Here is a 22,443-nt window from a genome sequence, read left to right on the forward strand (position 1 = left end):
TTTAGGCTTAATTTTGATAGTAATTTAGCTTAGTTCTTACAATAATGCATAGAAATTAGTAGGTTTTATTTAAATTATTTTAAATTAGATAATTTAGGTGAGTCAATCTAATCTTAGTTAATTTTACCCTTGATTTGGTGCTAATATGATTAAGAGAGGTTGTTATTGATTTATTCATGCTTTTGTAGGTGTTTAATGAAGGAAGAATTTTAATGGAAGAATGAAAGCAATTTTAGGGTGCAGACTTTTATTACACATATCTTAATATTTTGACCATAACTCTCTTTACAGGACTCTAAATGAGATTATTCTTAGACCATTGCAAAGCTAAGAGAAAATTATATAACTTTTATATTTTCCACTTTGCCTAGTTCAGCTAGGAAAGTGGTAAGAAATCTTGTCAAATTTGTAGAACTGTAATAGTCCTAGAGTAATTACTATTTCTGCTAATTAATTGGTCGAGGTCGCGGCTTTGGTGAAGGTAGGTCATGGCTCACATAATTTGATGAGTAAATCCTGATTAAAATTAACTTATTTTTTCACCAAACTTGGCCTAACTTCAGAGTCCTATAAAAACAACCTTTTGGAGAACTTTTAAAAGATAAGACAACACGAAATTAAGAATTGAGAATCAAGCCACAAAGTCATTGAAGCTTAGAAGAATTTGAAGGATTCAAAAAGATTTGGAAGATAAAGATTTCAGTTCTTGGGTTCTTTTATCTTCTTGTTATTCTTTTATTTTCTTAGCTTGATTCTAATATTTAAACTTAATTTGATGATGATGTGTGACTTGATGGGAAACTAAGTTATTTATCTAAGATTATGATTGAACTCAATACATAGTCTGATTTATTTATCTCTCTTTTGCATATGTTTGATAGATTTAAGTTGTTTATTTTATTCTGTTCTTAATACTTCTAGTTACTTGATCAATAATTAGTTTGAATTGGAAACCTAGATTAAATCTTGACGAAGAAGATTTAGGTAGATCTTGAATAGAATAGCGTATGATCGAATACACTTAATTGATTAGGTGGTTTGATTTGCATATAGGGTAGACTTACACCTATAAGCCATATGTAGCTAAAATTAGAGCACGAACTTAATTAATCTTTATTCAATTTAATTTATATAGACATATAGTAAGTTAATTGGGAGAGATATTTTATGATAAACTCGATAGATACTTGTAAATAAATTAGGACTCTCGGTCAGTAACTTAATCTATTAAACTAAGTCAAGAGAGAGAGAGAGAGAGACAATAATCGAATGAAGTATTGAAGGACATCATAATCTTAAGTCTAAAAGTCAATCAGATTTAATAAAATAATTTTGTTGGTTAATTTAGATTAGTTTTAGTCTTTAGTTTGTTAAAATTAATTTTTCTTTTTAATTTAATTTTTAATTATTTAGTTAAGATTAAGGTGTTATAATTTTAGTAATTAGCAATTAGGAATTAATTCAATTCTCCGTGAGAACGAATTCTACTTTCTATTATACTACTTGTTAATGATAAATGCACTTGCATGAGAAATCAACAATACTACTCAAGCCCCCAAAATGTGACAAAATAACTCTATATAATAAAGTTATCACAACCCTAAACTTAAGATTTTGCTAGTCCTTGAGCAAAACATAAACTAAAATGCAATAACATAAATGAAGAAAACAACTTAACTAGAAATAAATTGCACCAACTCATCAATCACCTTTAATATCCTCATAAGTTATTGCACAATTTCAATTTTAAGCAACAAATAAATATTATTCAAGATCATGTTTCAATTCAAATGCAAGCTCATTATCAAGTAGATTTTTGTATGTGTGCACAATCTTTTCACCAAGAACATTATACAATCTGAATAAGTTTTTATGCATGCAAAATTCAAATTAGTATTTGAATTCGATAAGTTTGCTTGTTATCTCTCTCTCCACTAATGTAGACTAATACTAAATTAAGAATCATTAGGTCCTTATTAAGCTTGTAATGTATGGCTAGGGTCAAGGTAGGATATGGGACATTACATAGCTCAAATCATCTTAAGTACATAGTCATTCTAGTACTTATAAAGAGCTTTCTTTTCCTTTACCAAATGCACCGCTTTTTCATCCATTTTTCTTTTGTTCAACACTTCATTCTTTTTATTCTTTTTCTTTCCTTTTCTTTTTTCTTTTTCTCAATATCACACCCCCAAACTTATTTCTTTTATTGGGTAGTGAGATGAATACAATCATGCATTTGAGCTTTTAATCACATTTCATATTTACTACCTTTTTCACTATCTAGCTCATTACAATTCCTAAACTGACTTATGCACTTAGGAGTGAGGGATGTAGAAATTGAAACTTTTTATGCAAGGGTCTAGATTAATAATTAAGTGTTTAAACAAGGAAAAGCTTACATTAGGCTCAAAAGGGGATTCTAGGGATAAATATATAGCAAGGTGGCTTGAAAGGCTCAATTGGTCTAAAAAAGGCTTAATTCATTTCCTTAACTACGTATAGCCTAAGATTTCCCCGAGAGAGAGAATTAAACAAATTTTAAAACTCAATACATAATTCAAAATTTCACATTCCCATAAATCTTCTCTAGATATGCACATTGAATCTAAGTAAAAGACATGGTGCTTAAATTGTAGAAATCTTATCCTAAACATAAAGCTTAGCATAAGAATTTACATATTACTCAAACTATATTCACATGTTTCAAAGAATATAGATAAGAATATAACTAGGTTCTCATGATTGGATAGATAAATTACAAGAAATTGACGCAATTAAATCTAATTAAAGTTCGTAAAACATGTAACAAATTAAATGATGAACGACATAACTAAACTTAAGAGCTAAAACCATAAAGAAAACAAACCTTAAAAAAATTGAAAACTCCTCCCCCAAACTTACAAATAACATTTTCCCCAATGTTACTAAAAAGTAAGGAAAAGTAATACTCACATAGCTTGCTATCAACCTTTACTGGTCATCCTCCTCTTCATCTTCATTCTGGTCCTCCACTGTGGGAAAAACAGCCATATCCATGCAAACATGGTCAACATAAGCTCTCATCATTTGCTCTATTGATTACATACATGTCATGTGATGATCCATTCGAAATTTAATCCTTTCCATCCTCTAAGACATAAAAAAATGTTGAGAATGCCATTACAATGGTGGATGATGTAGAGACGATGAAGAATTTCCTTCAATAGCCCAATACTCACGAGCATAAAACCTTTGCATAATTCCTACATCCAAAGGAACTTTAGGATGCAAAATTTCTTCACTTTTGTCCCAAATCATTCCCACTTTCTTACACAAGGCCATGATCAAGGATGGATACCAGAGTCTATCACAGGGTGAGCGAGCCAGTTGTGTGAATAATATTGTTGAACACCACTTGACCCACATTGATTGACATCCTAGAAACAATTGCATAGAGTAAAATGGCTCTATCCCTTGTCACGTCACTAAAATGCTTCACAGGGAGTAATTTTGCCACCAAGAAATGATACCATAACTCATGTTCGTTCTTTCTAGCACTAGCTTTAAACGACAATGGTACACCTTTATTCATTTTCCACTTTATGCCCTCATTAGAAAGCAACCCAATAACTTCATCTAAGACAACATTACTAGCCAAATATTGACCATACTTATCACTTTCAAAGTCAGGTAAATTATAAAATTGATTAATCGTCTGACTGTCAAAGCGTACTTGACATCCTCGGACAAAACTTGCCCATTCTTATGTTTAGAAGCATTGGTATAAAATTCTTAAACAATAACTAATATTATCACCTTATGTTGCTTACAAAATTTCTCCCACTACTGCTCAATGTTAAGCCTATGAATAAAACCATAATGGGTAGGATGAAGATCAATGCCTCATTCCGGAATAGGGACTTTTGCACATGGGATTGCAAATGCCTTATAGCCGCCTCAGCATAAACAAACTTAATCCGATCAAAGCGAAACACACTGCCATTATCTCTAGCTCTTTTCTTAGGCGTCATTAAACACTCAACCAATATGTAGCAATTTATACTCAAGTGTCAACAAAAATAGGCAGTAACTTTCTTTATTCAATCTATTAATATTCCACCAAAATCACTAGTGCACATATACTCCCACTATCATAAGTTACTATCAAGTATAGAATTTTTTTACTATTCACTACTTCCTGTCATCTAATCTTTTAAATAATCAATATATAAGCACTCAAAAAAAAGCACACATACTTCAATCTCAAATTAGGCATAAACCCACTAATCAACAGCCATAAGTTTTTCCCCAATAGCTAAATCTAATAAAGAAGAAAAAACCTTCAAAAAACAAAAGCACTTACAAAAATTTTCTACACTCAAGATTGTTTGTTGATGTGTGGAAGAAAAATTTCTTGCTTCAAAGGACTGATTTGGTGCTAAAGTAGTGAATTTTGGGGGAGATTTTGAGTGGGTGGAAAGTAGAGAGAGAAAACATTGAGGTAGAGAAAGAAAGAAAACCAAGAAAGTGAAAGAGGGGAAGAAAAGAAGAGGGAAACAGGTTTTTAAAATATGAGAGAGGTTCGAGCTGGAGCCGCTGCGTTGGGTAAAGAACGCTACGGTGCCATTTTGATTATATATATATATATATATAACCACCTACAAAACAAAATAGAGAAATAAAAGTTAAAATTTAGAAATAAAACATAAAATGTAAAATAAAATTACACGAAAAAATAAAGTCAAAATGACGTTAAATACAATAAAGAAAAGTGGACTAAGTTTTGAAAACTTGAGTTGCCTCCCAAGTAGTGCTTATTTATTGTTGTTAGCTAGACTCCCTTTTAAGCTCATTTGGGATCAAAAAGAATGATAAAGGATCATTGACGATCAATATCACCTACCCAATAATGCCTTAATCGTTGCCAATTCACTTTGAATGTTTCATTTGTTGTACCATCCATTACCTCCACTGCACTATGTGGAAACACCTTTGACACAATGAAGGGCCTCGACCATTGTGATTTCAACTTACCCAAAAATAGCTTTAAGCACGAGCTAAACAATAACACATGCAAGCCTGGCTCAAAATGACACAAAATCTTGCGATCATGCCATCTCTTTGTCTTTTCCTTGTAAATCTTGGCATTTTCATGCGCATCCAACCAAAATTTGTCCATCTCATTAAATTAAAGCAAATGCTTTTCATTAACTATTTCTAAGTCAAAGTTTAACTTTTCAACGGCCCAAAAGGCATTGTGCTCTAACTCAACTAGAAGGTGACACACTTTTCCAAATACCAATTGATATGGGACATACCTGTTGAAGTTTTATAAGTACTCCTACAGGCCCAAAGTGAATCATCAAGTATACTAGCCCAATCTTTCCTTGATGAAGATACCACTTTTTCAAAAATTCTCTTGATTTCCTGGTTTGACACCTTGACTTGTCCACTCGTCTGAGGGTGATAAGTTGTTGCCACCTTATGTGTCACTCTATCCTTTGCAAGTAGAGTTTTAAAATATTTATTACAAAAGTGGCTACCTTCATCACTCACTATAGCCCTTGGTGTTCCAAATCTAGTTAAAATGTTTTTTTCCAAAACCTTCAACACAACCTTAGCATCATTCATAGGCAAAGCTGAAGCTTCCACCCATTTGGATACATAATCAACGGCCACCAAGATGTAGCGATTGTTGAAAGAAGAAATGAATGGTCTTATGAAATCAATTCCCCAAACTTCAAAAATATCTACTTTAAGGATGTTATTGAGTGACATCTTATGTCTTATTGAAATGTTCCCCACACGTTGACACCTATTACAATGCAAACAAAATTATGAGCATCTTGATAAAGTGTAGGCCAATATAAACCTGATTGAAGAACTTTCGTTGCTGTTCATTTTCCTCCAAAATGGCCTCCATAATCTAAAGAATGACAGTTTCTCAAAACGCTTTCAACCTCCTCTTTTGGAATGCATTTCCTCAAAATTCTATTTGCACATTGCATGAACAAAAGCGATTCGTCCCATATAAAAAATCTAAAATCATGAAGAAATTACTTTCTCTGATGGCTATTCAAATTAGGAGGGAGAAGTTTACTTACAATGTAATTTACATAGTTAGTGTACCAAGGTAATTTCTTTTGACTAACAAGTAATAATTGTTCATCAAGGAAAGTTTCATTAATTAAAGTTGAGTATTTACGTTGGTTGTCATTATCCAACCTTGATAGATGATTTGTTACTTAATTTTTCACACCTTTTGTCAAACTCTGTTCTATAAAATAATTACGACGTCATTTACATGCTCAATAGAATGTTTGCATATTTAAGAAGTTCGAAAAATCGTTAAAAGACGATATTGCCCCTAATGGTACCATTAAGTCGATTAAGCCTCGAACTAGTTCAAATAGGGATTTTAAGGTGAAATTTAAAATTTTACAGTCAAGGAATGACTTAAAATGGTGATTCAGAGTTCGAGGATCAATTTGGAGTCAAACCGCAATTTTCACTATCCATGGGTAAAATGGTAATTTTGCCACTTGAGGATAAAATTGGAATATTGGAAGAAATTTTTGATCAAGATTGGTCACATTTGACTCATTGGAGTATAATTTGAGGTTGATAAGTGAAAAAGTTGTAATTTCGGTAGTTTTGGAGTATAGAGGCAAAATAGTAATTTTACCGCCTTAGGGGCAAATCAGTAAATTTTCACCCCCGACACTTATCAAGACCAAGGGATTTTATTCATCATGGAAATGGATAAACATGAGAAACGTGTGGTGGAAAATTAAAGAATTAAAAGTCAAATATTTAAAATTTGAACCAATAAGAAAATGCCATGTGTCATGCTTTTATTATTTTATTATTTCTTTATAAAAAGGCATAAAAACCAGCCCATTTCTCCCATAGTGGTTGGCCAAACCAAAAGAGAAGAGAAACCAAGGAAGAACAAACCCTAGGTGGGGAAAATCAAAGAGAAAGTGTTGGAATTCAAGGATTTGATCAAGCAAAGGTAAAATTTCTTTGATTTTGCTAGTGATTTACCTTACCCATGCATTTCTCCTTAATTTCCATGGTTGGATTGTATGTTTTCATGGGGAAATCATGGCTGGCCGAATGGGTGTGGTGAGAGAAATGATGTTGAAATTGTTTGATTTTGAGTTATGTTGGTGTTTAGAGTTAGTTAAGCATGTTTAGAAACAAAACAATAAGAAAAGAATCTATTTTTCCCATGAACCTTCAATGGCTGAACCCTATGTGAAGTGTAGAAGTAATGAATTGATTTTGTGATCAAGTGAATTGGTTGAAAATTTGATGAAATGATGATTTATGGTGAGAAAATGGAATGGGAAAATTTTTAGTGATAGTTCACCACAATGGCCGAAATTTTCAAGAAGAATTGTGAGGGTTGTTAGGCTGAATTTTAGATTATTGTAATTGTATTTAGTGAATTGAAATATTAGAAATGAAATGGAGCAATTTGGAGCCAAATCGGACACAATTGTCATTTAATTGGGTAATAGGCCGAATTAGGTCAGTACCGCATTTAAGCGGTAGTCGGATAAGTTGCATATCATATCATGCATATACACCCAGCCTGAATTGATTTTATAATGGTCAAGCATTAATGTGGTGAATTATGTATTGTACATTGTGGATAGATGGTGAGCAAATTACACTAGTAAAAGTACAGAGATTGTGCTTGAAGATTGGGATTAGGAGTACATTGACTCCTAGAACTGTGAGTAAACTTATTATCGTCTTAATTATCTAGAGTAGTTTTATACAATTGTGTGATTTTATAAAAAATGGGTTTAAATGGTAAATTGCTATGTTTTAGGAGAAATTGTGATTTTATAAATTTTCTGAAAAATTGAATATTGGTTTTGAAAATAGAGTAATTGGAGACTGCCTGCTTGTGTTATAAATTGTGTTTTAAATTATATGGCTTATAGCAATATGTGAGCATGAATGGCAAAGTCGGTATTTGTATCAAAATTATATATACTATGTATTCAGCCTTGAGAGGCTAGATTGCGATAAATTGCCATGTCATGTAGATAAAGATTTTATAAATTAGGTGGTAGATAAAATAATCCATAATCCCTGCAGTGGAGGTTTTGTGGACCAGCCTAAGAGAGGGGGCACAGAATCAGATATACCTTACCTAGATCAGAGAGTCGTGTGAAGGGTTTCTCTAGACATAAAGTTTGAGTGCACTTCACGTGGACCACCGAGTAAGAGTGAGACTCAACCAACGCCAAGGCATGGCTAGAATTTCGGATGTAAAGACATTTAATAGCCTTGGTGGTCTCGGTTAGATGCCTAGGCCAAGGCATTCCTGGGAATGATTTTTGGCAGGAGCCAAGTTTTGTGAGATATATAAGCCACGTTGATCAATTGAGTAAACTGAATATTCATGTTATGAAACATATATTGGAAAAGAATATTTTAATTCGTCTCCATTTACTCGCCTTTAGATAGTTTAGATGGTGTTTGTTTACTCACTGGGATTTTATAATTTCACCACCCCCATTTCCTCACATTTCAAACTTGGGGAATTCCACAGTTAGCTGACTTTGACAAAGACCTTCATTTGGACTTGAATCGGCAAAAGCTGTAGGTTTTCAGCTTCTGATGCATTTTGGTTAGATGTGGGCCCACATGTCGCTGTAAAAGTAATTTTATGCTTTGGTTATTTGCTTTATAGTATGTATGAATATAATTAACTTTTACGCTATAAGAATTATTTACTGATAGCTTTATAAAAATTATTTTACAAGAAAATAGTTTATTTTATTGAATATTTTTATTATACTCAAATGATCAATTTTCACTTCAAATGAATGTTTTAGATACTTAATTTGTTTTTAAATCACTAAATATATATTTTCTGCTTACCTACTACATTTTTAGCAAGTTTTGAGATTTTCGACGAAAAATGACGAAAATGCCCTTGTGAGCCAAAAAACAATCTGTTATGTTCTGATTTGAAAATGACTTGTAATCCTTCGAATTATGATATTTGATAACTATTGCTCACTGGGGAAGTACGAAAGCTGATACGAGAGTCTTGCGAGGTTTAGATCGGCATTTGGGGTGAAGAATGTTTGTAGAGGCTTCGCGGCGGTTGTCATGGGCCCAATGGGGAGTTCTGGGTTGTGACACCTTTTTTATCTCTGATTTCGAGATCTAATTCTTGAAGCAATAGAATCCATCATATCAATCTTGGCTTGGCATCTTTCTTACCAATCAAGTACTTAATTGTAGCATGGTTAATGTAGACAATAGCTTTAGTGCCAACTAAGTATGCACGAAACTTATCAAATGCATAAATAAAAGCTAATAATTCTTTTTCAGTGGTAGTATAATGCATCTAAGTTTCAGTCAATGTCTTACTAGCATAATATATATAATGAAATTTTTTTCCTTTTCTCTGACCTAACACTGCACCTATAGCATAGTCACGAGCATCACACATAAGCTCAAATGGAAGCGTCCAATTAGGAACTATAATGATGGGTACAGATACTAATTTCTTTTTCAATTCTACAAATGTTGTATGACATACATCATCAAACTTAAAGGAATCATCCATTTCCAACAAGTTACACAAAGGTTTGGAAATTTTGGCAATGTCTTTGATAAACCTCCTGTCAAAACCTACATGACTAAGAAAACTTCTAATACCTTTTATCGAAGAAGGTGACTGAAGTTTCTCAATTGTCTCTATCTTGGCTTTGGCTACGTTTAATCCTTTGCTTGAAACCTTATGACCAAGGACAATGCCTTCTTGCACCATGAAGTAGCCTCTATCCTAATTCAACATAAGGGTCATTTCTTCACACCTTCTCAATACCTTGTCAAGATTCAACAAACACTCATCAAAATTGTTACAAAACACAAAGAAATAATCCATAAATACCTCCAAGATCTATTCCACCATATCAAAGAAGATGGCCATCATGCATCTTTGAGAAGTTGCTAAAGCATTGCATAGTCCAAATGGCATACTTTTGAAGGCGAAAGTACCATAACGGCATGTAAAGGTGGTCTTTTCTTAATCCTCCAAAACTATAACAATCTGATTGTATCTTGAACACCAAAAAAAAAATAATAATAAAACTCCTTGCCAACCAACCTATCTAACATGTGACCAATAAATGGCAAAGGAAAATGATTTTTTCTCGTGGCCTTATTAAGCTTCCGATAGTCCATATACACTTTCCATCTAGTCATTGTCCTTTGAGGAATGAGTTCATTGTTCTCATTTTCTACCACAGTCATCCCACCTTTTTTCGAAACACATTGAACCAGATTTACCCATGCACTATCTGATATAAGATAAATGATGCCAACATCCAACCATTTGAAGATCTCTTTCTTCACCACCTCTTTAATAATCGGATTGAGTCTTTTATTGTGCTCAATGGTGGCTATGTGATCTCCAACAGAATCTTATGCATACATATCAAAAGACTAATTCCCTTTATGTTTGCAGTTGTCCATCCCAATGCTTTCTTGTGCTCTTTTAAACCTTTCAAAAACTTAACTTCCTGCATGTTAGTAAGAATAGAAGAAATAATCACAATAAGAGTAAAAGAGTTAACATGATATGCATACCTTAAGTGATTTGGCAAAAGTTTAAGTTCCAACTTAGGTGGCTCTTCAATAGATGGCTTTTGTTGATGAAGATGAAAAAGATAAGAAATCTAGTGTCTCAAATTGTGTTCTCAAGGCACGGGATAGGTCATCCAATAAATTTACACATTCAATGACATCATCATCAAGTTTCTCAGAATCAGTTACTAAGGAAGCTTTAAGAGGGTCATTAGGGTGGTTTTCCCTAAGCACTCTACTTGTGACTTTATCAACTACACTTACTACAAAACACTCATCATGATCATTATGAAACTTCAAAGCTTTAAAAATATTGAAAGTTACCTCTTGATCTTGCACTCTCAAGGTAAGCTCTCTTTTCTCCACATCAATAAGTGCTCTAGCAGTGCGTAAGAAAGGTCTCTTGAGGATAATTGGGACTTCTCTATCCTCCTCCATATTGAGAACAATGAAATCAGTCAGAAAGATAAACTTGTCAACTTTCACTAGCACATCTTCAACAATACCTCTCGGATATGTGAGAGTTCAATTAGTAAGTTGTAAAGTTACAGTGGTAGGCTTAATATGCCCTAAACCCAATTTATTGTAGATAAACAAAGGCATCAAATTAATACTAGCTCCCATATCACTCAAAGCATTGGCAAAAAATAATGCAACAATAGTGCATGGAATAGTAAAGCTACCAAGATTCTTAAGCTTAAAAGAAAGCTTGTTTTGAATAATTGCACTGCACACCTTAGTGAGTGCCACTGTCTCAAACTCACCCAGCCTTTTTTTCTTAGACAAGATATCTTTTAGAAATTTTGCATACAAAGGCATTTGCTCTAAAGCCTCTACACAAGGAATATTGATGTGAAGCTTTGCAAACATCTCTATAAATTTCTAAAACTGGCTTTTGTTTCTTGAAGTGTTAAGGAAAAGGTGATGGTGGTAGAGTTGCCTTTACTTCCTTTTCTTGACGTTGCTCACTATAACTTGCAATCTGTGTCTCACTCTCAATTGTTTTACCTTTTTGTTCAACTTGCTTTGAGTTGCTTTCAACTTCCTTACCACTTCTTAAGGTGATGGTTTTGACATGTTCCTTACTTTCTTTCTTTGAATTTGCCTCTGTATCACTAAGTAAGGTCCCATAGGCTCTATTCTTTATCGTGTTGGCGAGTTAACCTACTTGGGTTTCAAAGTTCCTTAACGAGGCGACCTAACTATATATAAAGGAGTCGATCATGGCCATGTACTGCATCATCAATTCCTCCATAGATGGTTTCTTTTATGGAATTGGAGCTTTTTCTTGTTGTTGGAATCCAAGACGATTATTCAGTCTTAGAGCTATAGATGATCCTTGATTATTACCCCAAGAGAAGTTTGGATGGTTCCTCCACCCAAGGTTATAAGTGTTGGAGTAAAGGTCGTTCTGTTGTCTATTCCTCACAAACTAAACTATCTCTGTGCTACTTGGACACTTATTACTAGCATGCCCATCTCCACAATACTTACAAACTACAAAAGGAATATGAATTGAGTTAGCACCAAATGAATCAAGTTGTTTTGTTAGAGCTACTTCTTATGCTATTAATGTTGAAATGGTGTCCAACTCATGAATTCTAGCTACTCTCCTATGCATTGATTGTTCTAATGGCCACTGGTAATTGTTCGATGGCATCTCCTCCAACAAGTCGTATGCCTCATCAATTGACTTTGCCATGAAAGCTCTTCTCGCAGCAGCATCAATAGTGGTTCACACCTGACCACTCAATCCATTATAGAACATTTGCACTTGAACCACTTTGGAATACCATGATGAAGGCAACGCCTATATAGATTTTTGTATCTCTCACCAGGTGTCATACAACGATTTCGCATTTAACTGCATGAATGATGTGATATCATTCCTTATCTTTGCTATCTTGTCTAGAGGAAAGAATTTGGTAAGGAACTTCTGATCAAGGTCATCCCTTGTTGTAATGGATCCAGTATGAAGTGAATTTAGCCACACTTTTGCTTTATCCCTCAATGAAAAAGGGAAAAGTCTTAAATGAATCACATCATCTATGACTTTATTGTGTTTAAAGGTGTCACATATCTCTAGAAAGTTCAAGATGTGGGCATTTAGATCATCATTTGGAAGACCTCCAAATTGGACCGAAGTCTAGATCTTGGTGATGATGGCCAACTTAATTTCAAAATTGTTGGTTTAAATAATTAGCTTATGAATGCTTGAAGGAAACATTTGTACCAATGTAACAACATAATCCCTTAAGCAACAATTCTCTTCCACTACTCTTTCTTGGATTTGTTGCTCACCTTGTCAATCAGCTATTATATCAGCTTGAGCAAAACCTTGTTGATTTTCTCATCTCATTCTTCTAAATATTTTCTCAATCTCTAGATCACAAGATACAATCTCCAAACTTTTTGCTCTTCTCATACAATGATGGAACAAACCTATAAAAGAAAGAAATAAAAACTCGAATTAAGACAAATTTGTGAATATTAATATTAGCAAAATAAATACAAAACACAAATTCCCAACATTGGTGCCAAAAACTTGTTGTTGATTTAGTACACACAAGTATACATATCGAACAAATAATATAAACAGTAAGTCCATAATCATATCCCATAGGGATTTACTCCTAATTTTTCACTAAGTACTAAAATTACGACAAAGTAACTAGAAAATCAATTAAAACTAAATTCAATCAAACAAAAAACTAATTAACAGAAACTAAAAATTCATTAAAGGAAGACAATGGACTAAAACTCAGGATTATAGGTTTATTTAACATTTCATCTAACATCTGTTTCTCTCATTATTTACAATCATGGGCGGTTTTGCTAACATAGAATCCAAAACTATGCACAAGTTTTTTGTCAAGATGCTTGCACAAATATCTAACTTAATTGGTTTACTAAATGTCTATAGCAATCAATTACATAAGGTTCATAAGCTAGTGCTCTGATTTGGCTATGTATGGCATTTAGGCATATGTTTATCCTAATTGCGAATTAGATCACCTAATCTCTAAGTGACATGAATATACACTATTCAAACTTTAGTACAATCTAAATTTACTCTGTTGAGTCTCATTCAGATTAACAAATCATTTAATTGCTGGCCAGACAATTAAAAGCATTACGAACAAATTTGAATAAATATAATCATACCCATTCATAATAAATAAAAGAGAAACAAATACACAGATTATGTGTTGAAATACACCACAATCCTAGAAAAATAATTTAGCTCATAATATCTAATAAAAACATTATCCAAAGAAAATTAGCTATTAATCCAAGTCAAAGAAATTAAAAGAAGAACAAAAGTAAGAGAGAAACTAATAATTGAAAATTTTTTATCTCAATTCTCTCTCAAATTCTCTTTCATTCGTGTTTTGTTTTTTACTCTTCTTCTCCAAACCGTCTTCTTTTGAAAGCCTTTGAAAAAGTTCCCTTAAATAGTCCATAAAGCCTTAGTTTACAAAAATCCCGAAACAATTTTATTTTTGTAAGTACATCTGGCATCGCGGCCTTATCTTCCTTGGTGCCACGGTGCCGTAGTCTCGAGATGAAGTACGACGCCCAATTGCCTTATGGGGCCATGACGCTACTTTCTTTAACATCGCGACCCTCTACTCGCAAGTGAAGTATTGGAGCACCACTTCCACCAATGTTGCAACCCCACTTCTCTAGCACCACGACGATGTACTCTCTAGTTTTTGTATGGGGTGCTGGTGCATCTTGGTGTCGCAGCTTTGAGTAACTCAAGGCCGCGACCTTCACTTCCTTATGTTGCCTTATGCATAACTACAACAATCTAACCTCTTCCAATTTGTTTTTTACCTCAATTTGATCTGAACTGAGTAAAATGGTAAACGTAAAAGTTATATCCCAATCTCTTAGCTTTCCAATGACTTAAGAATCATGTCAACTGGACTTCTATAGATCAAGTTATCTTCAAAATATTACAAATACGAATAAAGCCATCATCTTATTTGCACGGATTTTCATCAAACTAAGACTTTTTCATCGAACTTCCTACAAGAGCAATAAAATAAATCAATAATAACTAGACTTAAAGTAATTTAAAGTAAAATAACATAAAATTAAACTAACATACTTAAATTAACTAATCAACATGTTTAAACTAAATTAGGTAAATAACTAAAATACTTAAATGTCAAATATAAAATATGAAAAACTTAACTATTCAAACCTTAAAATATTACAAAATAATTCTAAATAATAGAGTTATCATCAACCACTGTAGCAGATGCTCCCAACTTCCTTCTCTTTCTTCCTTAGACCAAAATCCAAAAGGGAGGAAGAAACCAAAATCCAAGAGGGACATATTGAAATTTTTTGGGTTTTTCTGATAATAATTTTGCTGGTTTTTTTTTAAGGTAAATTACACTTTGCCTTTTTAAGTTTTGATTATAATTCAATTTTGGCCTATTAGAATTAACTAGACATAAAAATCTTGCGGTTAAAGCTTTAGTGTTTTTATGATGTGGCATAAATTTTATGTCTATTTAACCCTTGCCTCTTTTCCTATTTTCTCCCTTTTTTTTTCTTTTTCTCTCTCTTATTCTCGTTTTAGTTTCTATTTAAGACCTCTTTCAACAGCCGGCCACCTTTTCCAGAATCGGACATGTGGCCACTGCCAGCGTCGCCGCCTCCCGTCACTGGATGGCCATCGGCCACCACTCACCGAATCCAAAAAAAATCCAAAAGATCCCCTCGAACCTCTTTTTCAATCTATTAATTGGTAATTGGGTGGTATAAGACAAAAAGGTAGGATGAGAATGCGGAATATCAGTCTCAACCCAAGTAAAAGAAAACTTTAAAGGTTGGGAAAGGATTATTACATGAATACAATCTCCAGAATCTTCAAATGTGCAGTCAAGTTTATCAACCCCCAATAGAGGGCCCCTTTTGTCTCACCTGATTTAAAGCCTTGGAAAAAGTCCTTTATCTGCACTAATTTTTAGAAAAGGAAAGATGCGAAGGCCAAGGTCAAGCAGACGTACAGTGACCTCATAGCATCTCTTTAGGTAACAAAGTAAATTGATGTACTTTTTTCATGACAGTGTGAACATGCTTGGTTCCCCATTACCTGGTGGTGATTGCAATTGATGAATTTCTTTTCATCGAGGTAGAGATAGAGTAAGTGTTTTGCCATTATTGTTTGTCAGTTTATGTTTGCAGTCGGCTGTTTTACTGACCAAATCTAGACAAAAATGCTGTTTTTTCTCTGAAAAACAAGTAATCATATTATGAATGCTCAAGCAATATGTCCCAGAAAAACTAACAAAGGAACAAAAATGATGCTTATAAAGCTGCATCTAAACCACGATTCAGAACTTTTTAGACTTCTACACTAGTAACACACACACACAAAATGAACACTTGGCTCCAGTACACGTTGATGGCATATTTCCTTAATGGTACGTGTCTTCTTGGGACAGAGATCCAAAGGAAAGAACTTCTTCTTATAAGCTTCTCGAAGCGTGATTTTTGCTTCTTGAAAATCACCGATTTTTGTTCTGTGGCTTGTGCTGCTGATTTACTGAAAGGGAAAAATACTTGGAAGATGAACATGTTCCCGTTGTGCTGTGGGTGGGTTTTATTGGTGCTGAGTATAAATTTTTCTTGAATTCAAATTTTGTTAGGTAGTGTTGCCTTGGCTAAGAGATGGCCGAGAGCAAGAATCAATTCTCTTTCGGTAGAGAGAAGATTGAGATGGGATAGAAGCCTTGGCTACGAGATGGCCGAGGGCAAGAATCATTTCTCCTTAGAGAGAAGCCTGAGATGGGATAGAAGCAAACGGTTGTCAAGTATAGAATAGACATAAAGGACATTTATACGAATAGAATTAAAATGAATCTAATGTGAATTGGAATTTTACTTTAGGTTTTAGGGAGTTTTAAGGGCGTAGGGGTTTGCGATGAAGGGTATAGGATATTATCATAACCAAATAAAAAAGGTTTTTATAGAAATTGAAATAACGATTGACATGTAAAACATAACTAATACCAGTGCTCAGAGGGAAAAGAAAAAGTCCAATAAAAAGCACAGCATGATTGGTATTAGTGCTCAAAGAGAAGATAATAAGGATGAAAGCTCAACATCAGCTACATTAGTGAGTTGTTGAGGTTCATTAACAGAGCACATTCATTCCATAAATCTCAACAACGCATATAAGCATGAGACTAGCAGGCAACATGTTTTCTACCATCTTTTTATTAATGCCCTACTGCCACGTGCATAGTTTTCATTAGACCTCATCTGACTGGGTGACAGCTGGTATTAGAACTTGTTCCGATACCAGAAAACACCCTTGCTGCCAGCATCCTCATCAGGTTCAACATAAAGACACTCTTTGGCCTCCCTCCACATAGCCTTGTAAACTGGAGTGCCATCAAAACGATAATACTTGCCCAGTATGGGTTTGATTGCTTTAGTGGCCTCCATTGCATGATAATGTGGCATTGTTGAGAAGAGATGGTGAGCCACATGTGTATCTGTGATGTTATGAAACACTTTATTCAACACCCCATAATCTCTATCCACAGTTGCCAGAGCTCCCCTTAGCCAATCCCATTCAGATGAGTCATAATGTGGCAATGCTGGGTGCGTATGTTGCAAGTATGTGATCAAAACAAGAAACCCGTTCACTATGAGCAGCGGTACCCCATAGATGCATACAAGCCAAGCCAACCCTTTTGTTGCAGCAATGTTATAGAGCACATAAGTTGCTGCCAATATACCAGCATCGGAGATGTAAATTTGAAGCCTATCTCGATTGGAGTAGATGGGCCCATGGGGATCAAAGTGGCAAGCAAAACGATCGTAGTTTCGGCCTGAAACATTGAAGGCTAAGTACAGGGGCCACCCAAGGGTCAGTGTGATTGCAAGGGACACAACTCGGCCTAGTGGATTGTTTAGGTATCTTGTATACCATGATACTCTAGACTTGGGTTTAGGCACAAACACTTCATCTCGCTCCATGGAACCTGTGTTAGAGTGGTGGCGGCGATGACTATATTTCCATGAGAAGTATGGAACTAAAAGGGCAGAGTGGAGAATCAGCCCGACTGTGTCGTCAACCCATTGGTAGTCACTGAAAGCGTGGTGACCACACTCGTGAGCAATTACCCAAACACCTGTTAGGATGCAGCCTTGGAGAACCCAGAATATAGGCCAAGCAATGTAGGAAAGGGAGTAAGGGAGGAGATGAAAGTAAGATGTGGCAATGTGGTAGAAGAGAAAGACCAAGCACAGGTCGCAAACAACAAAGGAGAATGAACGAAGGATGGAGCGCTGAAAACAATGGGGAGGAACAGCATTTTTTATCTGACTTAGAGTGAATGGAGGCTTCTCATAGGGCACTCGATGGAGGGGACTTTCCTTTTCTTCATTCTTGTTGCTGGGGTCAGGCATCCTTCCACCGGCATCCACTGTTACGAGTTCCTTCTGTGCGAACCCTGGAAACGTGAAGCCGGATCAGTTCCAATTCTTATAACTGAAAAAATACACTTCAAACAGAAATAATAAGAAGTAATTATTTATTCAAAGGTTTTATAAGCAGATAAAATCCAAACAATGTGCATATTAACAGTTAAGTTCATAATTAAAGAGGAAAAAAAATGTACTGAAGCAGCAAAAATACTAACAAAGAAAGTGATTGTCAAATGTTGAAAGAGAACATAAGAACTAAACTAGGGAGCTTTCTAACAGAAAAAATGCTAACCAAACTCTAACAAATGTCGGAAAAAACAAGCAGTGTGAAATGTTGACAAAGAACAAGAATTAAATAAGGGAGCTCTGCAATAGAAATAAAAACCAGGAAGACATTGTCAAGCAGCATCAGAAAGTCCAACCTACGAGGGGTCCACCACAATCACTACAGCACTTTGTGGGGCTAAAACAAATGTGACAGGTGAATGCAAAAAACACTACGGTCTTCGAGCAGATACTTCGGGGTCCAGCAATTTAACTCTATCCCAACAGAGGCCTGCACTTCATGATCCTTACCATTGATGCTTAAACTTGCTGACCACCCATCAAACCTTTATGGAATCCATAAAATGGCGGAAAACGACAAATGCCTTTGAAAGTGAAATTAATGTATGTGGAGAGAAATAGGTTCTCAAGTGCCGACCAAAAATAAATATGAAACTTTTATGTTTAACTTTCCTGCTTCAATCAAACAAAAGTGTGAGACTCGAAAATGTACAAAATCCATATTTAGAATTGAAATTCTGAAAATAAGTTGAAAGGCTCATATGAAAATATGAGAAAAATCTCAAATTCATGCCCATTACTGTAGCTTAATGAGCTAAAAAGAACCATTTAATTGGAAAAAATAAAATTTGCCCTGAGATGCATACAATTGGCTTGTTAGATACAACAGTAAATTTGAAGAAATTAAGTTTCGTGTTGGAAAGCACCTTTCTGTTGCCAATACCATGTCTGGTTGTCTTTGGCATGTTTTCACCTTTCTCATTAAAAAAAGCATTCCCAAAAAATAGAATGAGAAAGAATTGCATGAAAAAGCCAAAAATACCACTACCCTTTCCATAAGGCCAAAAATCTTTCATCTAAAGATGGTTGACTGTAACCAGGTACCTGAAATGCTGGCAGGTAACTTTAATGCATGCACGCATCCCATCAAATTTAATATAAACAAAGCAGGAATTGTGGCCTAGAAAATGTAAAAAGAATGAGAAAAATAAAACAAGTTATTGGATTTTATTTTCAGAGGGGAAAAAACGATGGAGCTCCATATATAGTATCTGGGATCAGAACAAAAAAAGGGTCATAAAATATTTGGCAGAATTGTTAGCAAAGACAACGCCTTGAAGCATAGAATATTAGATGCAAACGATAAATTTTGATCTTAAAAAAGAGTCATAATGCATTGCATGGTATCTTCTTCTTGTTTTTCCATCTCCTAGCACTTTTCACTGTCATAAAATATGGGTAGAGAATCAGCATATTCAGCTTCTTCTTCTTCTTCTTCTCGTTGGTTTAATTTCTCGCTTGTCCATTTTCTTGGTGAAAAGATGGAAAGTTTGGTAGTCAAACGCAAAACAATATGTCCAAAAATCAGTTACTAAGTCTCAGATAGCAAAACCCCCTCCAGTAATTAGTAAACATAAAACAAAATGTGTATACTTCAACGGTCATGTAACAAACCACCATGACACTCAAGTACAAATATATCATTAGAAATATTATTCACCAAACGCATTATTAGAAAAAATAATGAAAACTGCTAAATGAAATCTAAAGACTACTCTTCAGTTATCAATCCAGAATAACAAGAGAAACAACCCATAAAAAAAAAAAAAAAAAAAGACAGAAACTGCAAACGATGTTACAGCATGAAACATTTTTAAACAAGAAGAGAAGCAAAACCCAACAATCATTTATAAATTCAACATAGAATGGAAAAGCATTAAAAGACAAAGTACCTTAGAAAGAGAAAAAGCGCTTAATCCTTCTTAGCTTCGTTTCTTTCTTTCCCTTTCTATGGAGAAAATGAGTTGTTTTTCGAGTGGTTGTTGGAGGGCTGGGTTTGGGTTTTAATTCATCACCCTCGATTGAAACAAAGCGAAGGAGTTTGCCTGCATTTAAGCACTCTGTTTCGAAGTTGCAGCTTTCATGGTGGTGGGTCCCACTAGATTACGCTGGTCTCTAACCATCTGCCTTCTCCCCGAGACGTGTGTACAGGCCGTGGCTTTAATTAATCTCCTGGCCTCAATTCCTGATTCGCTCTTCATTATCTTATCATCACCGTTACGGAGGCTCTAGATCTTGCTTGACCAGGTCACCGACCGCACCTGATCAAATTCGATGAAATCTACAAATCACCCTTGGCTTTTACTTTCGACCAATTATAATTCCCGAACCTATTTCCTTGACCTACCCTTCTCCGTCTCGAAAATTACCCAAGTGATATAGATTCTTACGTAGGGATAACTTGAAAATAAATTATACCATTTTTTTTTTGAATAGCAATCAATTATACCATATAACATACTTATAATGAACTTTATATTGTGCCATGTAACATACTTATAATGAACTTTATACTCGGTAGGCAAATTTTAAATATTGACAAACATCAAATTATTTACAAACAAACAAACAAATCACTATAACTGCAGTACTTGAATAGATTTATGTCAATCATTTAAACTCGTATACAGAATTTAAAATCTTTCACATTAGATTATGATAATGACTATAGTATCATTTATAATTCTTATTTTTGGTAATTTTTATAAGATCAATGACGGTATTATGACTTGATAACGCACATTTATCACCAATTATTCAATTAATGAAAAGGAAGGAAATGTTTGTTGAATTGTTATGCACTAAATTCAGCATATATCATCATTTCCGGAGTGTTAGCAATTAGAGTTAAAATAATCAGGCAACAAACAAACAAAATGAACATTGGTCAGTCAGAAATTCTCGGGACTTACCAAGGAAAGTTACATCACACGTGACATTCACGTGTCTCCATTTCTGTTCGTTGTTAGAATATCTCCCCTACGTCGAGGGGATCTTCCCTTTGGTTTTGTCACCACAAACTTTTCTGATTTAAAATCAGAAATATTTTATTACTAGTCTTGTTTTTTTTGGTCAAACGGAATCAGATTTTTCTATATAAATGTTTTAATTTTTTACTGCTAGAAGAGCACCCGTGATATGCAGTGGATTTATAGAATTTCATAAGTAGTTAATATTAAAAATTTATTATAAAATTTTTGAATGAATAGATATTAAAAACTATTTATTGGTATTAACAATATTAGTATTACAATTGTTGTAAACTGTTTAAAGAAAAAGAAATAAAGTAATGTAGTTGTTATGATGCAACTATAAAATTTGATGCTAAAAATTATACATAGTAATGTAAAGTATGATTATGCAAATTGTGTTAATTTTTAGTTTTAAAGTTGAGAACAAAAAAATATATAGTTATCAGTTATGAAGTGCTGTGGATTCACTAACTACATAAGAATAATAAATGTATGTTTGTATTCAGCATTACTGGAAAGCAAAAAAGGATGTAATGAAGCATATTTGATTCTTAATATTTGAGATACATAGAAGTAACAGTTGTTACAAAAAATTTGTACATTACATCAATCATAAGATGATGATGTGCAAAAATTAAGACCAAGCAATTTGGATAAGCTCCCCTCTACTTCTTTCATAATTTTTCAAGTTCAAGTTGCACTTTCAATAGTTTAACCCATTAAACAAACCAAGAGTTCATGAAATTTATCAACTTATAATAAATCATCTTTATCGTGTCATCTAAGCAACCTTGAGTTTTCTCTCTTACCCACACTTAAAAAACTCAATTTTCACATAATTCCTTCTAATTGACAAATACAATAAGCTCTAAACTTTCTCAATCCTCTCCCACCTCACCTTTGTCAACATCATAAAGAGTACTCTTACTTGATAACTTGAATTGTTGACATCTTTGCTTCTACAGGCAAGTCTACCTTCTGAAATTAACTTGCAAAGTCACTTATGGCATTTGACAACAAAAGTGATTCAAAAGATTCATTACTCAAAGAGATAATATCCATACAGCCAAATACTTTGGATTCTTTGCTAGCAACTTTGTCCATGGCACCAACAAATATCATTTGAAATTTTTTCGTATTAACAAATATATTTGAAACACGTTCCCCCACCATGTTGCTAACCTCTCCACAATGTTGTCGTTTAATTAGTTCAAAGAAACAATAATGAAAACTGAAAATTGTATTTGAAAAAGCTTTATAAACAATTAATAAAGAAATACAT

General features: G+C 34.1%; 1 protein-coding gene across 3 annotated transcripts; it reads right to left on the reverse strand.

The window, feature by feature from the left end:
- Positions 16,575-20,231, reverse strand: LOC18589688 (delta(12)-acyl-lipid-desaturase). 3 transcript variants are annotated; one of them, XM_007014764.2, is made up of 2 exons: positions 20,082-20,231; positions 16,575-18,089 (listed from the first exon to the last, which is right to left on the reverse strand). In XM_007014764.2, the coding sequence occupies exon 2, from the start codon at positions 18,043-18,045 to the stop codon at positions 16,912-16,914; it is 1,134 nt and encodes a 377-aa protein (XP_007014826.2). In that variant the 5' UTR covers positions 18,046-18,089; positions 20,082-20,231; the 3' UTR covers positions 16,575-16,911. The 3 variants fall into 3 exon arrangements, with proteins under 3 accessions (XP_007014826.2, XP_017983756.1, XP_017983757.1); XM_018128267.1 differs by lacking the exon at positions 20,082-20,231 and adding an exon at positions 18,356-18,594; XM_018128268.1 differs by lacking the exon at positions 20,082-20,231 and adding an exon at positions 18,279-18,347.

The sequence above is a fragment of the Theobroma cacao genome, chromosome 9, assembly GCF_000208745.1.
Source record: "Theobroma cacao cultivar B97-61/B2 chromosome 9, Criollo_cocoa_genome_V2, whole genome shotgun sequence".
NCBI classification, from domain to species: Eukaryota; Viridiplantae; Streptophyta; class Magnoliopsida; order Malvales; family Malvaceae; genus Theobroma; species Theobroma cacao.